General features: G+C 36.9%; 2 protein-coding genes across 2 annotated transcripts in view; one reads left to right on the forward strand and one right to left on the reverse strand.

The window, feature by feature from the left end:
* Positions 1-14,467, reverse strand: part of si:ch73-127m5.1 (neurotrypsin) — a 44,049-nt gene extending 29,582 nt beyond the window's left edge. The window contains exons 1-3 of the mRNA XM_051124158.1: positions 14,345-14,467; positions 7,931-8,338; positions 4,617-4,659 (exon numbers count right to left, since the gene is read on the reverse strand). Of these exons, the coding sequence (XP_050980115.1) occupies positions 4,617-4,659; positions 7,931-7,990 (103 nt within the window). The 5' untranslated portion in view covers positions 7,991-8,338; positions 14,345-14,467. The remainder of the gene's footprint in view (positions 1-4,616; positions 4,660-7,930; positions 8,339-14,344) is intronic.
* Positions 14,468-15,249: 782 nt separating this feature from the next.
* On the forward strand, positions 15,250-19,526 carry si:ch73-127m5.2 (uncharacterized protein LOC561202 homolog). The gene is made up of 4 exons (XM_051123598.1): positions 15,250-15,360; positions 16,801-17,494; positions 18,160-18,289; positions 18,514-19,526. The coding sequence occupies exons 2-4, from the start codon at positions 16,855-16,857 to the stop codon at positions 18,923-18,925; spliced, it is 1,182 nt and encodes a 393-aa protein (XP_050979555.1). The 5' UTR covers positions 15,250-15,360; positions 16,801-16,854; the 3' UTR covers positions 18,926-19,526.
* Positions 19,527-19,662: the final 136 nt, after the last annotated feature.

Here is a 19,662-nt window from a genome sequence, read left to right on the forward strand (position 1 = left end):
GCGTCTGGGTGTGTTTTTGCTTGGTTGTTGTTATATACTCCATGTCAAATCGCATATTTTTTAAACAACAATTACAACATTGTCGTAGACTACAGTGGCATGCGAAAGTTTGGAAACCCCTTGCAGAATTTGTGAAAATGTGAATAATCTTAACAATATAAGAGAGATCATGCAAAATGCATGTTATTTTTTTTTTTTATTTAGCACTGTATTAGAAACTGAAAACACGATGCATTGAGAGTCAGGGGTAAAAACTTTCTGAATTTAAAGATCAAGGTAAATTGTACTTCATTTGTCTTGCGAAAACATGCAAGTATTTTCTGTTGCTTCCGAAGGGCAGTACTAAATGGAAAAAAATTATATTTCAATCTTCATCCTGTTCAAAAGTTTTCACCCTCCAGCTCTTAATGCATCGTGCTTCTTTCTGGAGCATCAGTGAATGTTTGGACCTTTTTTAATAGTCGTGTTTGAGTCCCTCAATTGTCCTCAGTGTGAAAAGATGGATCTCAAAATCATACAGTCACTGCTGGAAACGGCTCAAATATGCAAAAGATGCTGGAATACTGAAGAATCTGCAGGACCTGGAGGATTTTTCTGAAACACAGTGCTCAGTTTAACTGTTCAGAACAAAAAAGGGACTCATGAACAACCATCACAAAACAAACAAACAAACAAAAAAAACAGTCGTATATCATCCAGGTAACCACACACAGTATTTCCAAACTTTTGAAGGGGGTTATTTTAATAATTTCAGCTATTTTTTGGTCTTGTGGACTATATGTACATCTTTTATGTAAAATATCTAACTGAGGACAGTACTAAATAAAAAATAACATGCATTTTGTATGATCTCTCTTATTTTGTTAAAATTATTCACATTTTCACAGATTCTGCAAGGGGTTCCCAAACCTTCACATACCCCTGAATATATTACATTATATGTAGCCCTATTTATTATTCACAAATAATAATGCCACATGAAAAAAGGTGTATTCTTAATAGCCACATCTGTATATTGCAGCTCTTTAATCAAAGGTGTTTATTATATTTTTATGTTGCGACATTAAGAAACACTCAGTAATCATTTACATCTGATGTTATTGACATCCAACCTGCACAATTCGTGACACATCTGATATTGCTTTTTAGAATTCATAGTGCATTTATTATGCCTTTTGTTCTTTTTAGAATTTTAAAGCTCCTGGTCATGATAAACTGACATTACATGGAAATCTCCATCATGGTTCTTTAAAAACAACTGTGTTCCACAGAAAGTAACAACATTATGGGTTTAAAACGATATAAGGATGAGTAAATAATGATAGCATTTAACTATCCCTTTAGGACTAATATTCAGCTGACATTTGAATCCTTTTATAAAAGAGAACAGAGGAGATATATTCTGAGATATATAAAAAGAAGCAGAGAGAACTGTAATAGGAATGATAGGAGAAGTCAGGTAATAAAAGAGTGTAAAACAGAGGTGTAAGGAGCAGCACAAGGAGCCAACAATGCTTACTCAGCAAAGGCTCAGACATTTCGATCCCATTCCATTACGATGCAAGAAAAAAAGGCTGATCCCCAGGTGTTAATGACTCCTACAACATGGAAAACGTTGGGGGAAGGGACACGACGGGGAATCAGAAAGAGATGCATGTAGGATGCATGCTCTACCATGGATTTGATAATACAACACATCCAGCTCATTCACAAACAGCCATTCCTTGAAAGATCAACTCTTACGCTGACATTCTTCTCCTTTCTACGCCAAACAAAAAGATCTGACACATAAGGTGGGGGATGAAACATCAAAGCTGTTTGAGAAAGCAAAGACTGGCGCAGATGCACGGAAGAGGAAGACGGGCTAAAAGAATCTTTTCTGTGATGTTTTGATGTTGTTTTCCAAAAAGAATTCACTTGAATACTGACCTCATGAGTCAACTATCAAAATTTGAAGGACATAAGTGATTCAATCAAAGCTTGGGCAACACAAAGACAGGCATCCAACATGTCTTCCGTCTATGGAGAATTTCAATTTCGTTGCAGAACGAAAAACAATTTTAAGAGCAAATATCAAACCTACAAGCAATCAAATTTGACCGATCAGATAAAATAGCTTAGATATAACAGAACGTCTTTACAAAACGTAGTTAACAGTGGGTGCAAAAAATCATTTAAAATAGTGATAAGAACAATAAATAATGCAGTGCTTGGTATTAGAGCTGTTTGGCTGGAATTCATTCACCTTCAGCCACTGACACCCTCTGTGCCGCTCCAAGCTAATGGAAGCACACTAGCAGAACGAATGGCAGCAGAAATCAAGTCATTTACGCAAAGCATCCGTATGGTGCACTTGGACACACACACTCTCAGCTCTGCGCCATAGGAGAGCTCATTCTCCCTCCCCAAATAATCCATTTCCCCACCACAATGAATATTTGATACGGTTCACATAACGTGCTTTGGCGTGTTAAGCGACTGTGAGAGCAGATGCATGGTGGGGCACCAATGGGTGACAGGAAGCGACATGAGTGCATTAGGGTATTCACATTAGCATTGGCAGTTTCTTTGCTAAATAAAACAAAAATGAGGTCTCTTATGGCAACTGTTTCATGTACAAAGCTTCAGACATTCTGTGCTGCACAACAAAGACTTTGCATGCAATCGTTGCACATTGTGTCGTAGGATATAGCTCACATCAAAATAACTTGGTCCAAGCATCTCCAACCACAACTGTGGCACATTTCCTATAGATCTGGCTTCGCAATCTAACCACATAACTTTCAAGGGAACTACAAAATCATACGCTGACCCATTTCTTTTGATGTATGAGGGATGCTTCTGGCACAGTTTATGTTTTCATTGAGAAGCGAAAACCAAATCGTTCAATCTAAGCCCTTTCCGTTCCCAGCACCATAAAGTCGTCTGATTGGTTGGTCCGAGCCAGGCTGTTTATCTGTCTTGATGCAGTGACATCAAAGCTCTGACAGTCATTAGCACTCTGGGATTGGTACTGGGGAATTTCACGCTGTCGAAGTATATGAGAATGAGATGAGGGAGAAAATCTGACAGAGTTCAGAAAGATGGGACACCAACACAGGGCGATTGCCCTTATTAACCAGCCACATTGGCGATATCAAGCGACCAGCGCACAGTGATGTGGCGTAAATGTCACATTTTGGAGCTCTAGGGGAATTTATGAATTATTTATATAAGACAACCCATCACAAATCCATCTTCATCGCCTCATTACGAACACAGGCAGAATTGAGAGAACAAGATATAGTGGAATGTAACTCTAAACAAGCATTTGTTTTTAATTTTTCATGCATCTGTATAGATGAAAGTCTATGTCGTCTTTATAGACCATGAAATTAAAATTTTGCTGCTTTTAGTACTTTTTACAGTATATGCTAGTTTCTTAATGATTAAAGTGACTTTTTGTAGATATTCACTTTTAAAATATATAGTCTTTCAACCAAAATATTAATGACCCATGTTTTTCAGACTCCTAATAACACCTGAACTTGACTAACTGGCAACTTGTTTTTATCTATGGCAAAACTGAAGCCTACCAGCTATTTAAAAAAGGCAATCTCTTCGATAAAAATATACTTTTTTTAAAAAAAATACATCAACCGTGAAAATGACTTGTCAAGCAATTTAACAGATCTGTTTGGGTGATGCAATCACAGGTTGCCAGATGATACACATTGCTATTTGTCTGTCATTTGTTACATGCACTGAAAATAAATTGGTGTAGAAACAATTTTCACTCAGAAAGTGGCAGCAAATTTTGCAATTCATTACAAGGAAATGGCAAGCATAGGGAATTTTCTTGTGAAATTAACTCGACTAACTTGATTAACACGACTTCTTTCATTAAAGTTTTATGTTGATAAAGCACAGCAACATTTGCACACTGTGTTCTGAAATAAAGTTGAATTTAATTCTTATTGCAAATTACAATTTGAGTTATTTTTGTACTATACCTGTACTGAATTAAAGAGGTCATCAGATTTTCCACAATCTGATATGATTCTATAACATACTTTGGTTAAAATTTCTTAGTGGTAGTGTTCACAGCTCAATCAGGGCAGGTCTAAGTTAAGACCTGTCAATCAACTATCGGGGAAGCGGCCTTTGTCGGTGTAACGTCACACTAACAAGAAGCTGAGAATGGCTTGATTTGGGTGGATTTTTATCATAATAGGGTGGCTGTGTACACACACTGCCAACACACATTTATGTTCAAACAACATGTAAAAATTAGTTTTGCATCCGATGACCCCTTTAACGTCAGATGCTTTATGATCTACATTTTTTGTGTATTCATTTAGCTTGAATTTACGCAAAGCACATTATCTGTCACTGCACACAGTTCCCTTTTTTTATTATATTCTTTTAAGTCAGAAACTAAATTTAAAATTTATTTTAGCACAGTGGTTGACAGATGAGAAGCCAGCCCTTTAATGATGTCCGAGACTCATCAGGACCGACTAGTGTTTACACTAGAATCACATGCATTTTTGACCACCTTTGTATGTGATTTGAGCGATCATAAAATGTTTTAGTGAACATGGGATCTAAAACAGAGAAGACCTGTATTGACTCACCTGTATTCTGCACTGCATTCAGGTAGCTGTCATCACCATTCACCTGCAGGGAGGTGAAAAAGGAAACGAGTTCAAATACAGCAAGCTGACAGAATTATGAATTGATTTGTTCAGAACACTAAAGTGTCTGTTTTTCTGGAAAAGTGAAGTTTTATCTTCTTAGACGTGACACACATTTCAACAGCGGTACGTTCCGTTTCTGCCTACCATTCTGTCTGCCTCAGAGGAAGCTGTGAGAGTCACTTCTGACAGGGAACTATGATAATATCTGTTAATATTTTAACTGACATTTTATTTCGGCGTATTCTCATACTGTGCTGGGACTGAAGCGCAATTAGCAGATGAGTTAGTATTTTAATCTTTAAAACTAACTGCTGTCTTACAATGAAGAGCATATATATAATATATAATATACAGTCCCACAAACACTTTCAGTGCAAACAATGCTAAAACAATGTGCTTTAGTTGCAGAGGTTCTCAGTTCTGATTTTCAAATTGTAATATTTAAGCTGAAAAAAAATAAATTAAGCTACTAATACATTAATCAAATCCGGCACTGGGTTTTCAAAGCATTCAGCTAAAATTTAGGCAGCTGTCAAGGTTGAGTACACCCTAGAAATCTGAGGATTGCTGATAGAGCGTCATTGTGGCAGCAGTAAGGAACTAAAGCTGCTTCTGTGACTTGAAATGCAATGAGCGATTTCAGTGAGGCAGGAAAACGGCTGTAAAGGGTTTTCCAGAACCAGTTGGACTCTGTTCTCCCAACCGATTTTTCGCTGAGCATCAGAAACCATAAAGGCTTGTAATCCTAAATTTGACCTAGCACTCATCACTGACCCTTAAGAATATTTAAACATTTCTTTTATAGTGTTTACCAGTTCTCCAAAAAAGGAATAGTTCACCTAAAAAAAAACAAACAAAAAAAAAACACCCACTCTCATGTCTTTCAAAACTAGTATGATTTTCTTTCTTCTGTGCATCAAAAGGAGTTATTTATAGCAGAAAGCCCAAACTGCTTTTTCCATACAATGACAGTGAGTTTTGATGGTTGTCAAGCAATAGTTTCAATACAAATACAAATTCCAGTCCATTTCTCACACAGAGCCATCATATGGCTTCAGAAGACTTGTACAAAATATACAGCATGAGTCATATGAAACACCTTTTGAGTTTGACAACCCTTTCACTACATGGAAGAGAGCAATACAGCCATTCTGCTAAACATTTCTGGTCCACAAAAGGAAAAAAAACATATGGTTTGGAATAACATGAAGGTGAGTAAATAATAACACATTTTTTATTATAGGATGAACAGCTAAAACTTCACAATAATACAAAAGTAATCTAACACAACTTCAGTCCATCAATTAACATCTTGTGAAGCGAAAAGCTGCATGTTTGTAAGAAACAAATACACCCCTATAGGGTGTTTTAACTTGAAACCATCACTTCTTGCCAAAATATGAGTACATAATCCATAATAATACCTCCTCCAGTGAAAAAGTCCATATTCTGTTGTCCTCTCACATCAAATTCCACCCACATATTGGTTTAGAACTGTTTTGTACTGTTTTCGCTTGTAAACGGTGCTAGATATGTGCACATTTCTTCTGATTCAGACAAGACTGCAGAAAACAATATTACAGATACAGGACTTTTGAATCATTGTTTTGCTTTTCTGACAGCACCCATTTGCTTATCAAGTGATGTAATGCTAAATGTCTCCAAATCTATTTTGATGAAGAAACAAACTTATCTTGAATGACCTGAGGGTGAAAATACTTCCAGCTAATTTTCATTTTCAGATGAACTATTCCTTCAAAACACCTTTTTTTTCTATCCTGCACAGTCATTTTTCAAACACGCCTTTAGATGAAAACATGCTATTGATTTACTTCATTCATTTATGACCAATAAACTGATCTGGGGATTTAGCTTCACCAGCCAGGCTAATTGCATTATAGATAACAAGCTCCAGTTATGCACCCTGATATTTGTGCTCATATCAACACACTCAGGTCAGTTACGGCCATAATTGCATCTGTCATTCTCATTCACCAGCAGCAACTGCGGCCACTGTGAAACTGTCCTTGATTATGCTTCTTTGCATAAAATAGCAAAATATACAACAAAAACCTGATTTAAACAGCATCCTTATTTTTGACTCAAATTTAGCCTTCCATTTCAAATGACACCTAGGAAATAGTATAGCACAGATGAGTGAACATATGAGCAGGTGTGTCTTACTGACAGCTGCAAACACAAGGCGGCACATAACAACCTTGATGTCTAGCCTATAGCACATATCCAGTGTGCTGCTATTTTGTGTCCCAGAAGTATACTTGCAAAACGAATGCAGATATATAAAATCAATCCGGTGTATGACAATGGAGCATAGCCTTCCAGATTTGTTGATGCTGTAAAATTTTCATAATCAAGAGGAGCATAAAGTCTCTAATAGAGCACGGCAGGCATATTACTCATTAATTCCTTCCCATAGTGCTGTTGTTTCACCGCCCAAACAGATGTTAAGATGCTCCAGCTCTGTAGTGGATGTGAACTGAGATGAAGATACAATTATCTAGCTGCTAGATAACACTGATGCCCCTGTAAATTTCTTTACGATGTGCTAAAAACAAGCCATTTAGTAGCAGTTTAGAACAAATCTTGTTTGAATCATTTCCCTTGAATCTTTCACAAGTGGATGTTTCTTTGTCTAATGTGCTGAGTTTGGAGACTCTTGAGTGTAGATCCGCTCTATTACCCAAGAAATCAGCCATTCTTTTCAAACAGTCCTAATAGTGAATTCTTCTCCACATCCCCTGAAATACCATTATGCGTGTGGGTCAATAATTTTGTTCTAGCATGCTCATCAAACTCATTAGTCTCACAGCAGAATATGGGTCAATGTGTTGTATTTTTGAATCTTTGTGGTTTACAAGCTCTGAGCTTTGTGCATTCACAATTGAAACTGAAAACAAAAAAGGTGGTTATTGAACGATAACTGAATTTAAATTGAATCTACTAATTCTCCATGTCTAACGTGTATCATTTAAGCGACATTTCCTCCCTACAGCATGTCAGATCCTCTATTAGAGGGAGGTGGCTTTGCTTGAATCCATTAAACAGCATGTGAGTGTTTTATTGCACAATGACAGATATAACTGAACTAGATTTGGCCGAAAGGCGCACTTTGAAATCATGCTGCATTAATATTAGTGGCTCAAAGGAATACAAATGGTGTTAGCAAAGGTAATAAAGCCATTTAGGTGTATTCCGCGCTATTATTGAACAGACCTAAAGGCGCATCTTACCTCCAGCAAGACTGCAAACACACCGAGCAGGGCGAGCATCCTCCACACTCTTGGATCCATCCCTATCTCCGGGTATGGGTCAGAGTCATTGTCCGATATTAAGAAGCCACCTCCGGAGCAGGGTGTATTCGCGAATGCGCGCTGTTCAGACGGATTGAATGGCACAATTGCGCGGATGCCGTATAAGAGTCTTGGTTTCCAGGGTGAGTGATGCGATGCTCCGTGACCCGCCGTAGGTTGATAGATGATGTCTAATCGGTGTTGTGGAGTAGTGTCACGGACGCGCACACACCCCTCGTAGCGACCCACGCGCAGCGCTACGTCTCCAAGCGCTCACGCACCCCGTGCGCGCCGCACCGATGAACCAGCAGCCAACAACCTGGGCGTCACTGCTGCCTCAGTGCAATCCTGGCAATATTAACAATAATAAATTAACAACAACATATAACAGTTTCTGAAACATGAATGAACAATTAAAATATTACCTACAACTATAAAGAAATATTTTGATCAGCAGTCTTCCGGAAATAGAAATAAATCTTGAAGAATTAAAGAAAAGAAAGAGATGAAAAAAAAAGCTCGTTTCGAATATTGTTGGAGTAAAGTTGAAAAATGTAAAGTTTAAAGGAGTCATGGCATGGATTTTTTTATTTTTTTAATATGTTTCTTGAGGTTTACTTATGACGTTAAAGTTTTTTGCACAAAAAAACTAATAAATATGTGGAAAAATTATTATTTTCAACCCTCATTCTGACCCTCTGTCTAAAATGAACTGTTTTTAAGGGGCGGGTCCTTAAAGGCTTTGTCAGTAATCTGTCACCTTTATCAACAGTATCACAGCCCCGCCCACTCACTATTGCATGTGAGTGTTTTGACAACATGATCAAAATAGAACAGTCATTTCACAAAAATGCCATGGTGCCAAACCCCCTCACGAAAGAAGAAAGCCACTAAATGCTGGCTTTTCAAAAGTATCTAAAAAATTTAAAGTTCGTGGCATAGAATCTTTAAAATATGTCTGAGAGTTTTACTGTTACTGTGGCGACATTTCCACACCCCTAAACGTGACTGAGCTCAAAACGAAATGTGATTGGTTGCTGTACCTGTCAGTCATATGGCCTATTGGGCGGGCATTGGTCATTCAAAGAGGCCTAAATTCCCAGACCTTCTGCCGTCAGTCTGAAGGTCTGGCTATGCGAGACTAGTCATTTACTCACAATGGCATTATAAAATCATTTACTTACAGTTTGAGATGCAGCTGCAGTCAGATCTAGAACCGCTAGATGATAAATAAACTATCGCCTTGTTCCTTACGCTGGGATACTTCTGATATCTGTACGAAGATGCGACCAAACTGTTAAAGGCCCACTGAAGTGCCTTGAAACATGCAATATAATTCCATGTGATGACGTAAATCAATGACCTAGCCAATAGTGCTTCATTTATATCTGCTCAGGCCAGAGCCACTGAGCCGAATTTTACAGTTTACGACAGCCACAATCTAATAGATTACCCCCTAGATTCAATATAAAACTCTTATTAAAACAAAATAGTGATCATAATCATGCTGAGGCTGTGTATTTTTAAAATATGCAGACTCGCGCATATGATCCGCGGACCGAAGCCCATGTCTGGAGTAGACTGTGCTCGCTGCCACGGTTCTGCCAGTCCTCATTTGCCCTAAACGAAAGCATATTTACACTGTCTGAATTTTTCCTTATTGCCTACATTGTGCACTACATACCATTCACCATACAGAAAATACAGACACTGTGAACAAGTGACCGATCTCAGCCGCAGCTTCAACATCTATTTATAATGTAGGGGGCGGGACGCTAGGATTCTAGAGAGCATCTGATTGGATAGAAAGTTTGATGAGAAGTTAAAGTGCAGGGTGATGTCATCAAAATCGCTGATTCATATTGGCGGAACTGAAAAACTGTACATTTTGAATGCTTATATCTTGTAAACATGAATTTTGTTGTTGTTTTGGAGCACACTAGCTTATAGATAACCTTAAGGCTAACATATTCATACTAAAAGCATACAAAAAAAACTTTAATTTGATTTCATGGGGACTTTAAAACGCGTCAAAATGAATGTTCTTTAAGTTCATTTGTCCTATTAACGACAGGCTTTAGCTCGTCGACTGTATCAGAAAGCGAATGTGCATCTGTATACTATGTCTAATGTAGATAAGATAGCGGCAGTAATGGTAATTAATATTTGTTTTTGTCGCGTTGCGACACTCGCATTTAGTGTATTCAAGTGATCAGCCATTAAGCTACTGAATGCCAATAGGTGGGGCCTATGGTGAGAAGATGACGATTTGTCAATGCCTTACTCTGGAGGTGGTCCAACCTCTGCTCGAATGTGACCCTGGACCACAAAACCTTAAGTAGCATGGGTATATTTGTTGCAATAGCCAACAACAATACATTGTATGGGTCAAAATTATCGATTTTTCTTTTATGCCAAAAATCGATTGAGTTCCATGAAGATATTTTGGAAATTTCCTACCGTAAATATATCAAAACCTAATTATTAATTAGTAATATCCATTGCTAAGAACTTCATCTGGACAGCTTTAAAGGTGATTTTCTCAATGTTTTCATTTTTTTGCACCCTTAGATTCCAGATTATTCCAGATTTTCAAATAGCTGTGTCTCGGACAAATATTGTCGTATCCTAACAAATCATACATCAATGGAAAACTTTCAGGTGATGAATAAATCTCAAAATGAACCCTTATGACTGGTTTTGTGGTACAGGGTCACAGGAACTAAAATAAGTAATTATTCACTGATTGTTATTCAGTGTTGAGTCAGTGAGTTGAACTTTAGAACTGAATCAGTCTGAGTTGTGAGTGAATTATTCAGATCGATTTTGGGAATCGGATCAACTGACTCATTGAAAAATCCAATTCAAACAAGTCATTTCTTCTCTCAACTACTCTCATAAATTGTCCATGGAGACCAAGACTGGATGCTAAGACAGCATATAATTTATCTAATGAAAAAGCAACTCTTTTTTGCTGTTCATAGGATGTCACAGAGACAGGTGTGACTGCTCATAACACCTATTTTGATGACATCCAGGCCCTATCAGGCACTAGAGTCATTTTACACTTACAGCATGTTTATCTAACTTCAGCCACTTTAGGTAAGCACGATCTTACAGGGTTTTATGCGTGGGAATTCACATTGGGGGTTTCATAAAGCTTGTCTAACCTCTTTGTCTAACCAACTCTATTGTTAAAAGTCTTAATAAAAACCTCTATAATGAATCATCTGCTTTGTTATTTAAGAGATTATTTCAAAAGCATTTTTTTTTGTATATATCATTGTGCATTTAACCTCTAAGTGTGCGTAAATATAAAAAAGCGACTTTTCTCAACAAATGTTTGTTTTACACGCAACAGTAGAGAGGTGAATACGAGGTCTGAATCATCACAAAAGAAAAAGACCTAGAGGGATTTTGAATAAAACCAGCAGCGGAACATTATGAACTGCAGAAAAGAACTAGAGGGCAGAAAAATAAGAAAATGAATTCTTTGTGTGGGTGTTAGACGGGCAGAGCAGAATATGTTCCTCACAAATTATCATGATTAACACACTAAGTAGTCGAAAAAATACACCTAAAAGGATTTATGGACATTTTCAGAAAACGTAGCAACTTAGAAAGTCACATCTGAGCAGTGTTTCACATGGAAATCAAGATTCTTCCATATACATCCATCCATTCTATAACAACAACTGTTCATTCTAAAGCATTTATGGGATAGCATGAGTTAAATTACTTTCAATAAAAACAAATAGAGCAGAGCATAATAGATTTAGCTGCTTCATGTTTGCTCATAATAATAAAGCTACAGCTGGGAAGCCCAGCATGAGTGACCTTCTGCTGGTGGCATGCAAAGTCACCCACAGAGCCTTCGCACCCACACAAGCATGCATACATTACCCTCTCAATCCTCCCTTTCTCCCACCACACTCATGACCTGATCATTGGCACTGACGTGTTTTACAGTCGTGTTATATCTCTGTGCTGCAGAGACACCTGCTCCATGATGATCTGTGGTTGTAATGGGGGAAACAAGAATTTTACTGGTGCACCGCTTTGATGGATGCGGTGTTGTCATGGCAACACAATGGTTAAACTGCAGCAGTACCTCCAACTCTAACAGCACATTTAAGGATTTTTAAGAGACAATTGTCTTTGTGCTCTCTGTAAAATTGGGTCATGAAAGGGGGGTAAAAAGAGAGAGTCAGAACCTGAAAGTGCCATTGTCTAGAAATGACACTAAAAAGGGCAATTTTAAAAGAGATGTATGTTTTATCTTGGCAACAAATACATCAGTGAGTCATAATGCTTTCTTTTTTTATACAGCCACGCAAAAATCCACACACACATTTGGGGGTTCTGTGTGTCTATCATAACTGTTTTTACCCAGAGGCATCAGCTCTCAGTTCTATTAACCCCTTCTAAAGAAGCCAATCCTCACTCAGTTGGTATGGAAACAGATGAAAAAAGATAAAAGGAATCAGACTCTCTTTTTTCTTTTCCATATGATATTAACAGATATTCAGTAATAGTTTGCAAAAGTATGAGCAACCATTGACCCTCACGTTGGGATTATTTCTTCCAAGGAGGACAAAAGATGAAATGTCAAAGAACATTTTCCAAACAATGAAAGTGAATGGTGACCAACACTTGTCATGCTCCAAAAAAAGAACAAAAATCTAAATAAAAGTGGTCCTTTTGATGCAAGTGCTATATTCCAGGTCAAGCACATACTGTATATGCATATATTCAATTAAATCTTCTCATTTTTGAGGTTGAAAGGTCACCATTCATTTTCATTGCAAAGGTAAATAGCAGCATTAATATGTGACCCTGAACCACAAAACTAGTCATAAGGATCAGATGTATGGTTTGTTAGGATAGGACAATATTTGGGTGAGATACAACTATGTGAAATCTGAATCTGAGGGTGCAAAAAAATCGAAAAATTTGCCTTTAAAGTTGTTCAAATGTAGTTCTTAGCAATGCATATTACTAATCAAAAATTAAGTATTGATATATTTACGGTAGGAAATTTACAAAATATCTTCATAGAACATAATCTTTACTTAATATCCTAATGATTTTTGGCATAAAAGAAAAATCTTGACCCATACAATGTATTGTTGGCTATTGCACATATGTATACAAATATACCCGTGCTACTTAAGACTGGTTTTGTGGTCCAGGGTCACATATTTACTTTTATGTTTTATCTTAATATAGGTTTGGAACAACATACGGTTGAATGGTAACACTTTACAAGGTAGTTGCATTTGTTAACATTACTATAACATGAACTAACCATGAAAATACTCCTAAACCATTTATTATTCTTAGCTTAAGTCTTAGTTAATACACTATTAAAATGAACAGTTGTCTATGTTAATGTACAGTTATGGATCTGAGATAACACGATGCGCTAGCAAACATTAAATAATGTTTAAATACTGCTCATTGTCAGTTAAAGTGTTACTGATTGAATAAATTATGATAGAATTTGCTTTTTTTTATAAAGACTAGCAGTCATTACAGGCAATGAAAACAAGGGACAAATCACCACATATCAGAACACGAAGGTGAGATATTAGTGTTAGATATTTATAACAGCTATCTGGTTTATTCAGACAGGTCTGAACTGAAATTTGTATGCACCATTTTTATTGCATCATGTTTTTTAGACATAATTAAGCTGTTATGTTTATTGTCAAATTTAGCATTCAGCATACACTTAAAAAACAGAAGGCAAACCTTACGTGGTAAACTTCATCTCAAATTTCCAACATGATACAGACTTCCTTTTTCATTTAAATATTTAGAAGTGAATACTAAAACACCCAGACTTCCTTGCTTCCTCTATCCGTATCCCTCCTCAGAGTTTGGCAGTGGGACAACAGCAGAACGTTTAGTGTTGGCTGCCGCAGGCACTCTGGGTGCTGTTGTAAGATAGCGTTTGAAGCAGCGCATGCTGTCGAAGATGCGAGCAGCCTTATTGAGGCTTCTGTTAATGAAGGATCTCAACAACATTTGCTAATGTACCAAACATCAATCTTGTTTCACATTAAAGAAGTTTAGAATGAGAATGAAACTGATTTGCTCCATTAAGGCTTTGGAATTACCAGGTAAATATGGTTGAGACAGACAGATAGATAGACAGACAGAGTCTTTGTCTGCTGATTAAAGAAAAATAATAAACCCCTCCTTTAAAATAAGCCAAAACATCAGTTACAGAAACGCATACCAAGTCTTTAATTTGATGCATGTAAAACATGCAAGATTTATAGCGTGGCCATATAAAAAGACCAAAAGTAATGAGTCCTGGCAGACCTTTGATTTATATGTCAATCTGACCTGACACACTGATGCAGAGGTTGCTGAAGAAGGAAATATTTGTGCTTTTCCAGCACATATTTCATCCGTCTCTCCATCTCCGGTCCCCTTGCGCCTTCTGTGCTGACACTTCATTTGTGACCAGTAGATAATGGGCAGATATATGAATTCTGCGTGTCAAGAGACAACAACAGAAAATGTTGAGACACCACCTCTCTTACCATGGAAGCATCTCTAAACAATTACTCTCATTAATAGCTCCCTGCTCTCCTATTTCTGCCTGCCACTAGCAAGATTATCAAGATAATGGGTTTGGCTTTAATAATAAGCACTTAAGACTAATTGTCCAACTAGCTGAAAACGCAAATAAACATTACAGCTTTGGGATGGGCAGCATCTAATGAGATCATTAGAGAGGGTGAAACAAAACAATTTAAGAAGAAATACCGCCATCTAGTGCAGAAAATAGAAGTTGTGTGAGTTGTAAAAAAATAATAATAATAACACATCCTGTGTCCGACAGTGGAGATTTATAGTTTCTATAACTATCAAGAAAAACAGTAACTTGTGATCATACTGTAGTGCAAAAAGCTCACGTATTATTTGAACATAAAAACTTATTTTAATGGCGAATTTGACATTATAAATCCACCGTGTGTTTGATTTGATCTTATTTGATCACTTTAATATAATAAATCCAACCTTAGTAGATTCCATAGCTTCTTTTGTCAAAAACATTATGTGACAAACAGATAAACACCTGAAGGCTTTGTTCACGTCCTACCATTTTAAGCTCCGGATATTCCGCCTCTTTACTCTGACGTACCGTGACTGGCACGGTCCTCCACCAATAAGCACTTTCAGGGAAAATGATTGGCAGCGACATCGACCAATGAGCGTTCGAGCTCCGGCAGCTATGGCGTCTGCTGATTTGCAACCCGCCGAAATAAGATCGGTGAAGAAGGAGACCTTCGATCGGTTCGCCATGGACTGTTCTAGGATCAGTAAGCTTTAAATACGACTCTAACCATAGAGCGGTAAGTAAGAATACTGTCAGTAACTTGTGTCTGATTCAAGGTTAGTGTTCGTAACCAGAACAGTCCGAACGAAACGGAGGTTTGGAGGTTTTTGAGCACATAATTACGGTGGAATATCACGTTTCAAACATAATGGTGGCGTTGGCCTGTCCTACTATTCATCTAAACAAGTAGATTATCTTTCCTCTCAAAGTCAGCTCTGACTTTTGCACTCGGGTTTATGTGTATATACCTTGTCTGTATGTGAATAAACGAAACATTATATCATATACACATTCTTTATTAAACGCAGGTGCTGCAACCCAGTTTTATTTACTGGGTGGTTGTAATACACAGAGTGTGTAAGAAACACAGTCGCGCGCTCACATGCACGCGCGCAAAACTTCAGCAGTCGGTGACGCTGTCAAAAGCGTCACGTTGGCTGAGGTTCCCACCTGTATCTTTGAAGAAATATGTTATAATGTAGCAATAAGATCGGTCTTCTTTCCTACAGCAGGATTTTGTGATCTTTATTTGGAATAAATGCTAAACAAATGTAGCATATGTAAAATTTAAGACATATCCTACAAAAATACTACATAGGATTCGTAAAGTTTAGCATGTTTGGAAACATGCAAGCTGAGTTTTGTATACTGAAAAAAAAATTCTGCATGTTTTGAAAATTCTGAATGTTTTAATCCTTTTGAAAGCATTAATATGAACTGAAAATTGGTGTGCATTATAGTAATTAAATAATAGTTAAATATAAATAAAATTTTATTAATTAAATTAAATAAAAAATAAATAGATTCAAAATTAAATCAAAATTGACTACTTTTTTGGAAACAGAAACACCTTTTTTTTTTAGGATTCTTTGATGAATAAATAGTATTTATTCAAAATAGAAATATTTTCTAACAATGTTAGTCTTTACTATCACTTTTTATCAATTTAAGACATCCTTGCTGAATAAAAGTATTAATTTCTTTCAGAGAAAGAAAGAATTTACTGACCTCAAACTTTAAACGGTAGTGTATATTGTTAAAAAAAGATTTCTCTTTTAAGTAAATGCTGTTCTTTTTAACGTTTTAATCATCAAAGAATCACAAGTTCCAAAATAATAGTAACCAGCACAACTGTTTCCAGCACCAATAATAAATCAGCATATTAGAATGATTTCTGAAGGATCATGTGATATTGAATACTGAAGTAATGATGCTGGAAATTCAGCTTTGATCACCAGAATAAATTCTGTTTTAAAGTATATTAAAATAAAAAAAACAAACACTATTTTAAATTGCAATAATATTTTACAATACAACCATTTTTGATCAAATAAAAGAAAAGACGTTCTAAAAACATTAAAAATCTTACTGATCTCAAACCTTTGAATGGCAGTGTATATCTATATTTACATATACATGTTTATCTAACTATACTTTATTTATTTATCTTTTTTAGATACAAAGTTGCGTTAAAAAGCTGGTCATCATCGTTGCTTGTGAAAAAAAGAAAATGGATCCATCTGCAGGTATGCACATGTCCGCCGTTCCCCAGAACAGCGATGTCGTCCACGTCTCGGTCGGTAACCCCATTATAACCATGTACCAGCCTCAACCGCAACCTCCAAACATTGCACAAATTATCACACAGCATGTGGTACCTCAAGACGTCGCCTGTCAGGCTGTACCGCACACTATCCAATCCCACGTCCAAATGGCAACTCATATCCAAACTCAGTCACACATTCAGCCTGCTCCACATCTGCAGCACCCACCGCAAAGCCATGTGGAAGCACAGGCCCATATCCCGACCCAAGAACACGTATCAACACAAGGTCCATCAGACGGCCAGTGTGCCGCATCGTCTCAAGACGGTTCTGTGAATTCACTGCAGGTCCCTTTTGCGGAAGTAGCCTCCCTGCTGGACCCTAACATGAAGAGTTCAAAGGCCCGTAAGTACCAGATTCATTACGAGGAGGTGAAAAGGAGATTGGAACCACCTGAGAAGATGTCTCTCAGATCTCTAGCTGCATACACGAGAGTGAGCCGAGGTCCGGCTAGTAAGAAAACACTCTTGGAGTCCCTAAATGTCTTTGGACTGTCACCAAGCACCAATACAGCAGTATCCAGTTCCTTTTCCAAACTGACTGAAGGTAAATATTTTTTAAATATATAAATATATTTAAAATATGTAAGCCTGGACCGCAAAACCAGTCTAAAGTAGCACAGGTATATTTGTAGCAATAGCCAAAAATACATTGTATGGGTCAAAATTATCAATTTTTCTTTTATGCCAAAAATCATTAAGTAAATATCATGTTGCATTAAGATATTTTGTACATTTCTTACCATAAATATATCAAAACTTAATTTTTGATTGGTAATATGCATTACTAAGAACTTAATTTGGACAACTTTAAAGGCGATTTTCTCAATGTTTTTATTTTTTAGTTTTTTGCACTCTCAGATTCCAGATTTTCAAATAGTTGTATCTATACCAAATATTGTCCTATCCCAACAAACCATACATCAATAGAAAGCTTATTTATTCATGGCTTTGCACACCAAATGAATCATCAGTATCATTTTGGACCCTACTGACTTTCATTCTATGGGTAAAATCAGCTAAAATATGGTTTAAAATATCTTGTTTTGTAGACAAAAGTAAGTCATACAGGTTTGAAACAACATGAGAGTGAGTAAATGATGAAGTTGTATTTTTTGGGTGAACTATCCCTTTAAACACAACCAGAAATGAATTTTGACAAAAAAAAGCAAATGAATTCTACATAATTACATGAAATTCCATTATTTTCAGGTGACACAGCTGCCCTTTGCAAGGACATGAAAGATTTTGCACTGCAATATGTTGATTATGAGAATATGGCAAAACAGTTGCTACCTGAAACAAACCAAGTGCAACACTGGTCAAAAATCATTGAAACAAGGTAAAGTACCAATAGAAAGAACGATAGGGATGCACCAAAATTCTGGGCCGAAACCAAAAATTCTTTATGCAACTGGTGCGGCATAAATTTTTGTCCGTTTTCTCTTTGACGAAAACCAAAAATTCGGCCAATAGTTTTCGGCAGACTAAATTTCAGTGCACCCCTAGTAAACTATTCTGTACTGATTCAAAAAGTAATTTTGGGTGTTTTCTGCTGTTACACAGGAACTATCTAGAGGAGATGCGGAAGATTTTTAATGATCCTGTAAATACACGTTTGTTCTCCAATGTTACGCACGGTCTTGGTAACGGCATGATGGACGTGGCTCTCGATATCATAGACACCGTCATCGACCGACAAATCCGAATCCTCTCAGGGAACACCGACCCCAAACCCGAACCTCCAGTGAGACGGATAAGGAAGCGCAACCGCAAGCCCAAAGCTGCCACGGAAGATGGCAAACCTAAAGAGAAGGGCAAAAGGGGACGGAAGAAAGGAAAACAGATGCGGCTGGATTCTGTTGTTCCTGAGGTTCAACAGTCCACAGAGATGGAGAGCAGCGTGTTAACACTGGTCTCTGTAGGATACGAAACCATTTCCAGTGGACTTAACGCCACCAATGCAGGTCTGGCGTAACATCACGTGCCTGAAAGGCACAGAGAGACACTGTGAATTCTGAGTGCAAAAAGTTTTTCATAGAAAATTTTAGTTTTATAAGCGGTTAGGCTTCTCTCCTTCTCTCAAGACTGAATATATTTTGTTTGTTTTTTTCTCACAGTCTGGTTAATCAAGAAAATAATGGGGTCTGAGAGGATGTTGGCAGAGATGTTTTGATTTAAACCAATCATGTATTGCCATCAACCTTTTGTTTTGTCATTTGTGGCAAAAAGAAACAAATGTACACAGTGTATGCTATTAATGTAGCATGCAATCAAATTTTTTAAGCACTATGTTGTATTCTCATTAAATGTTCACATTAGTTTCTGTTACTCTCATTTTGAAGATTTTATCTCTGAAGTTGTTCTTCAATTCTGTTGTACTTAATCATACAAACTTCAAACAATTTCGTTTGAGTAAGAACATATCTTCTCTTGGACATTGTTTGATTTTTCTGACTATTTATTTCCTTTTTCTGTTTGTGTCTGATATGTAGTGTACGTGAACGACTGTAGCCTGTACTCTGTAAGTTTTGCAGATTGCTCATCATATGCTTGTATTAAAAGCATTTTTTTAAGCAGTTTGTGTATTTGTTTTTTTTTTTTTTTAATTGCTTGCAGAGCATGAAAGAATCTACTTTAATAAAAGATTAAAATTTATCAAATGGATTTATTGCAATTGCTGTTGCACATAATTAAGGTTACAGATTTAAACAA

The sequence above is a fragment of the Labeo rohita genome, chromosome 12 (assembly GCF_022985175.1).
Source record: "Labeo rohita strain BAU-BD-2019 chromosome 12, IGBB_LRoh.1.0, whole genome shotgun sequence".
NCBI lineage: Eukaryota > Metazoa > Chordata > Actinopteri > Cypriniformes > Cyprinidae > Labeo > Labeo rohita.

Coding starts and splice junctions, on each gene's coding strand:
- si:ch73-127m5.2 (XM_051123598.1), top strand. CDS start 16,855: ATGGATCCATCTGCAGGTATGCACATGTCCGCCGTTCCCCAGAACAGC. Junction 17,495..18,159: donor CTTTTCCAAACTGACTGAAG/GTAAATATTTTT, acceptor CATTATTTTCAG/GTGACACAGCTGCCCTTTGC. Junction 18,290..18,513: donor TCAAAAATCATTGAAACAAG/GTAAAGTACCAA, acceptor GCTGTTACACAG/GAACTATCTAGAGGAGATGC.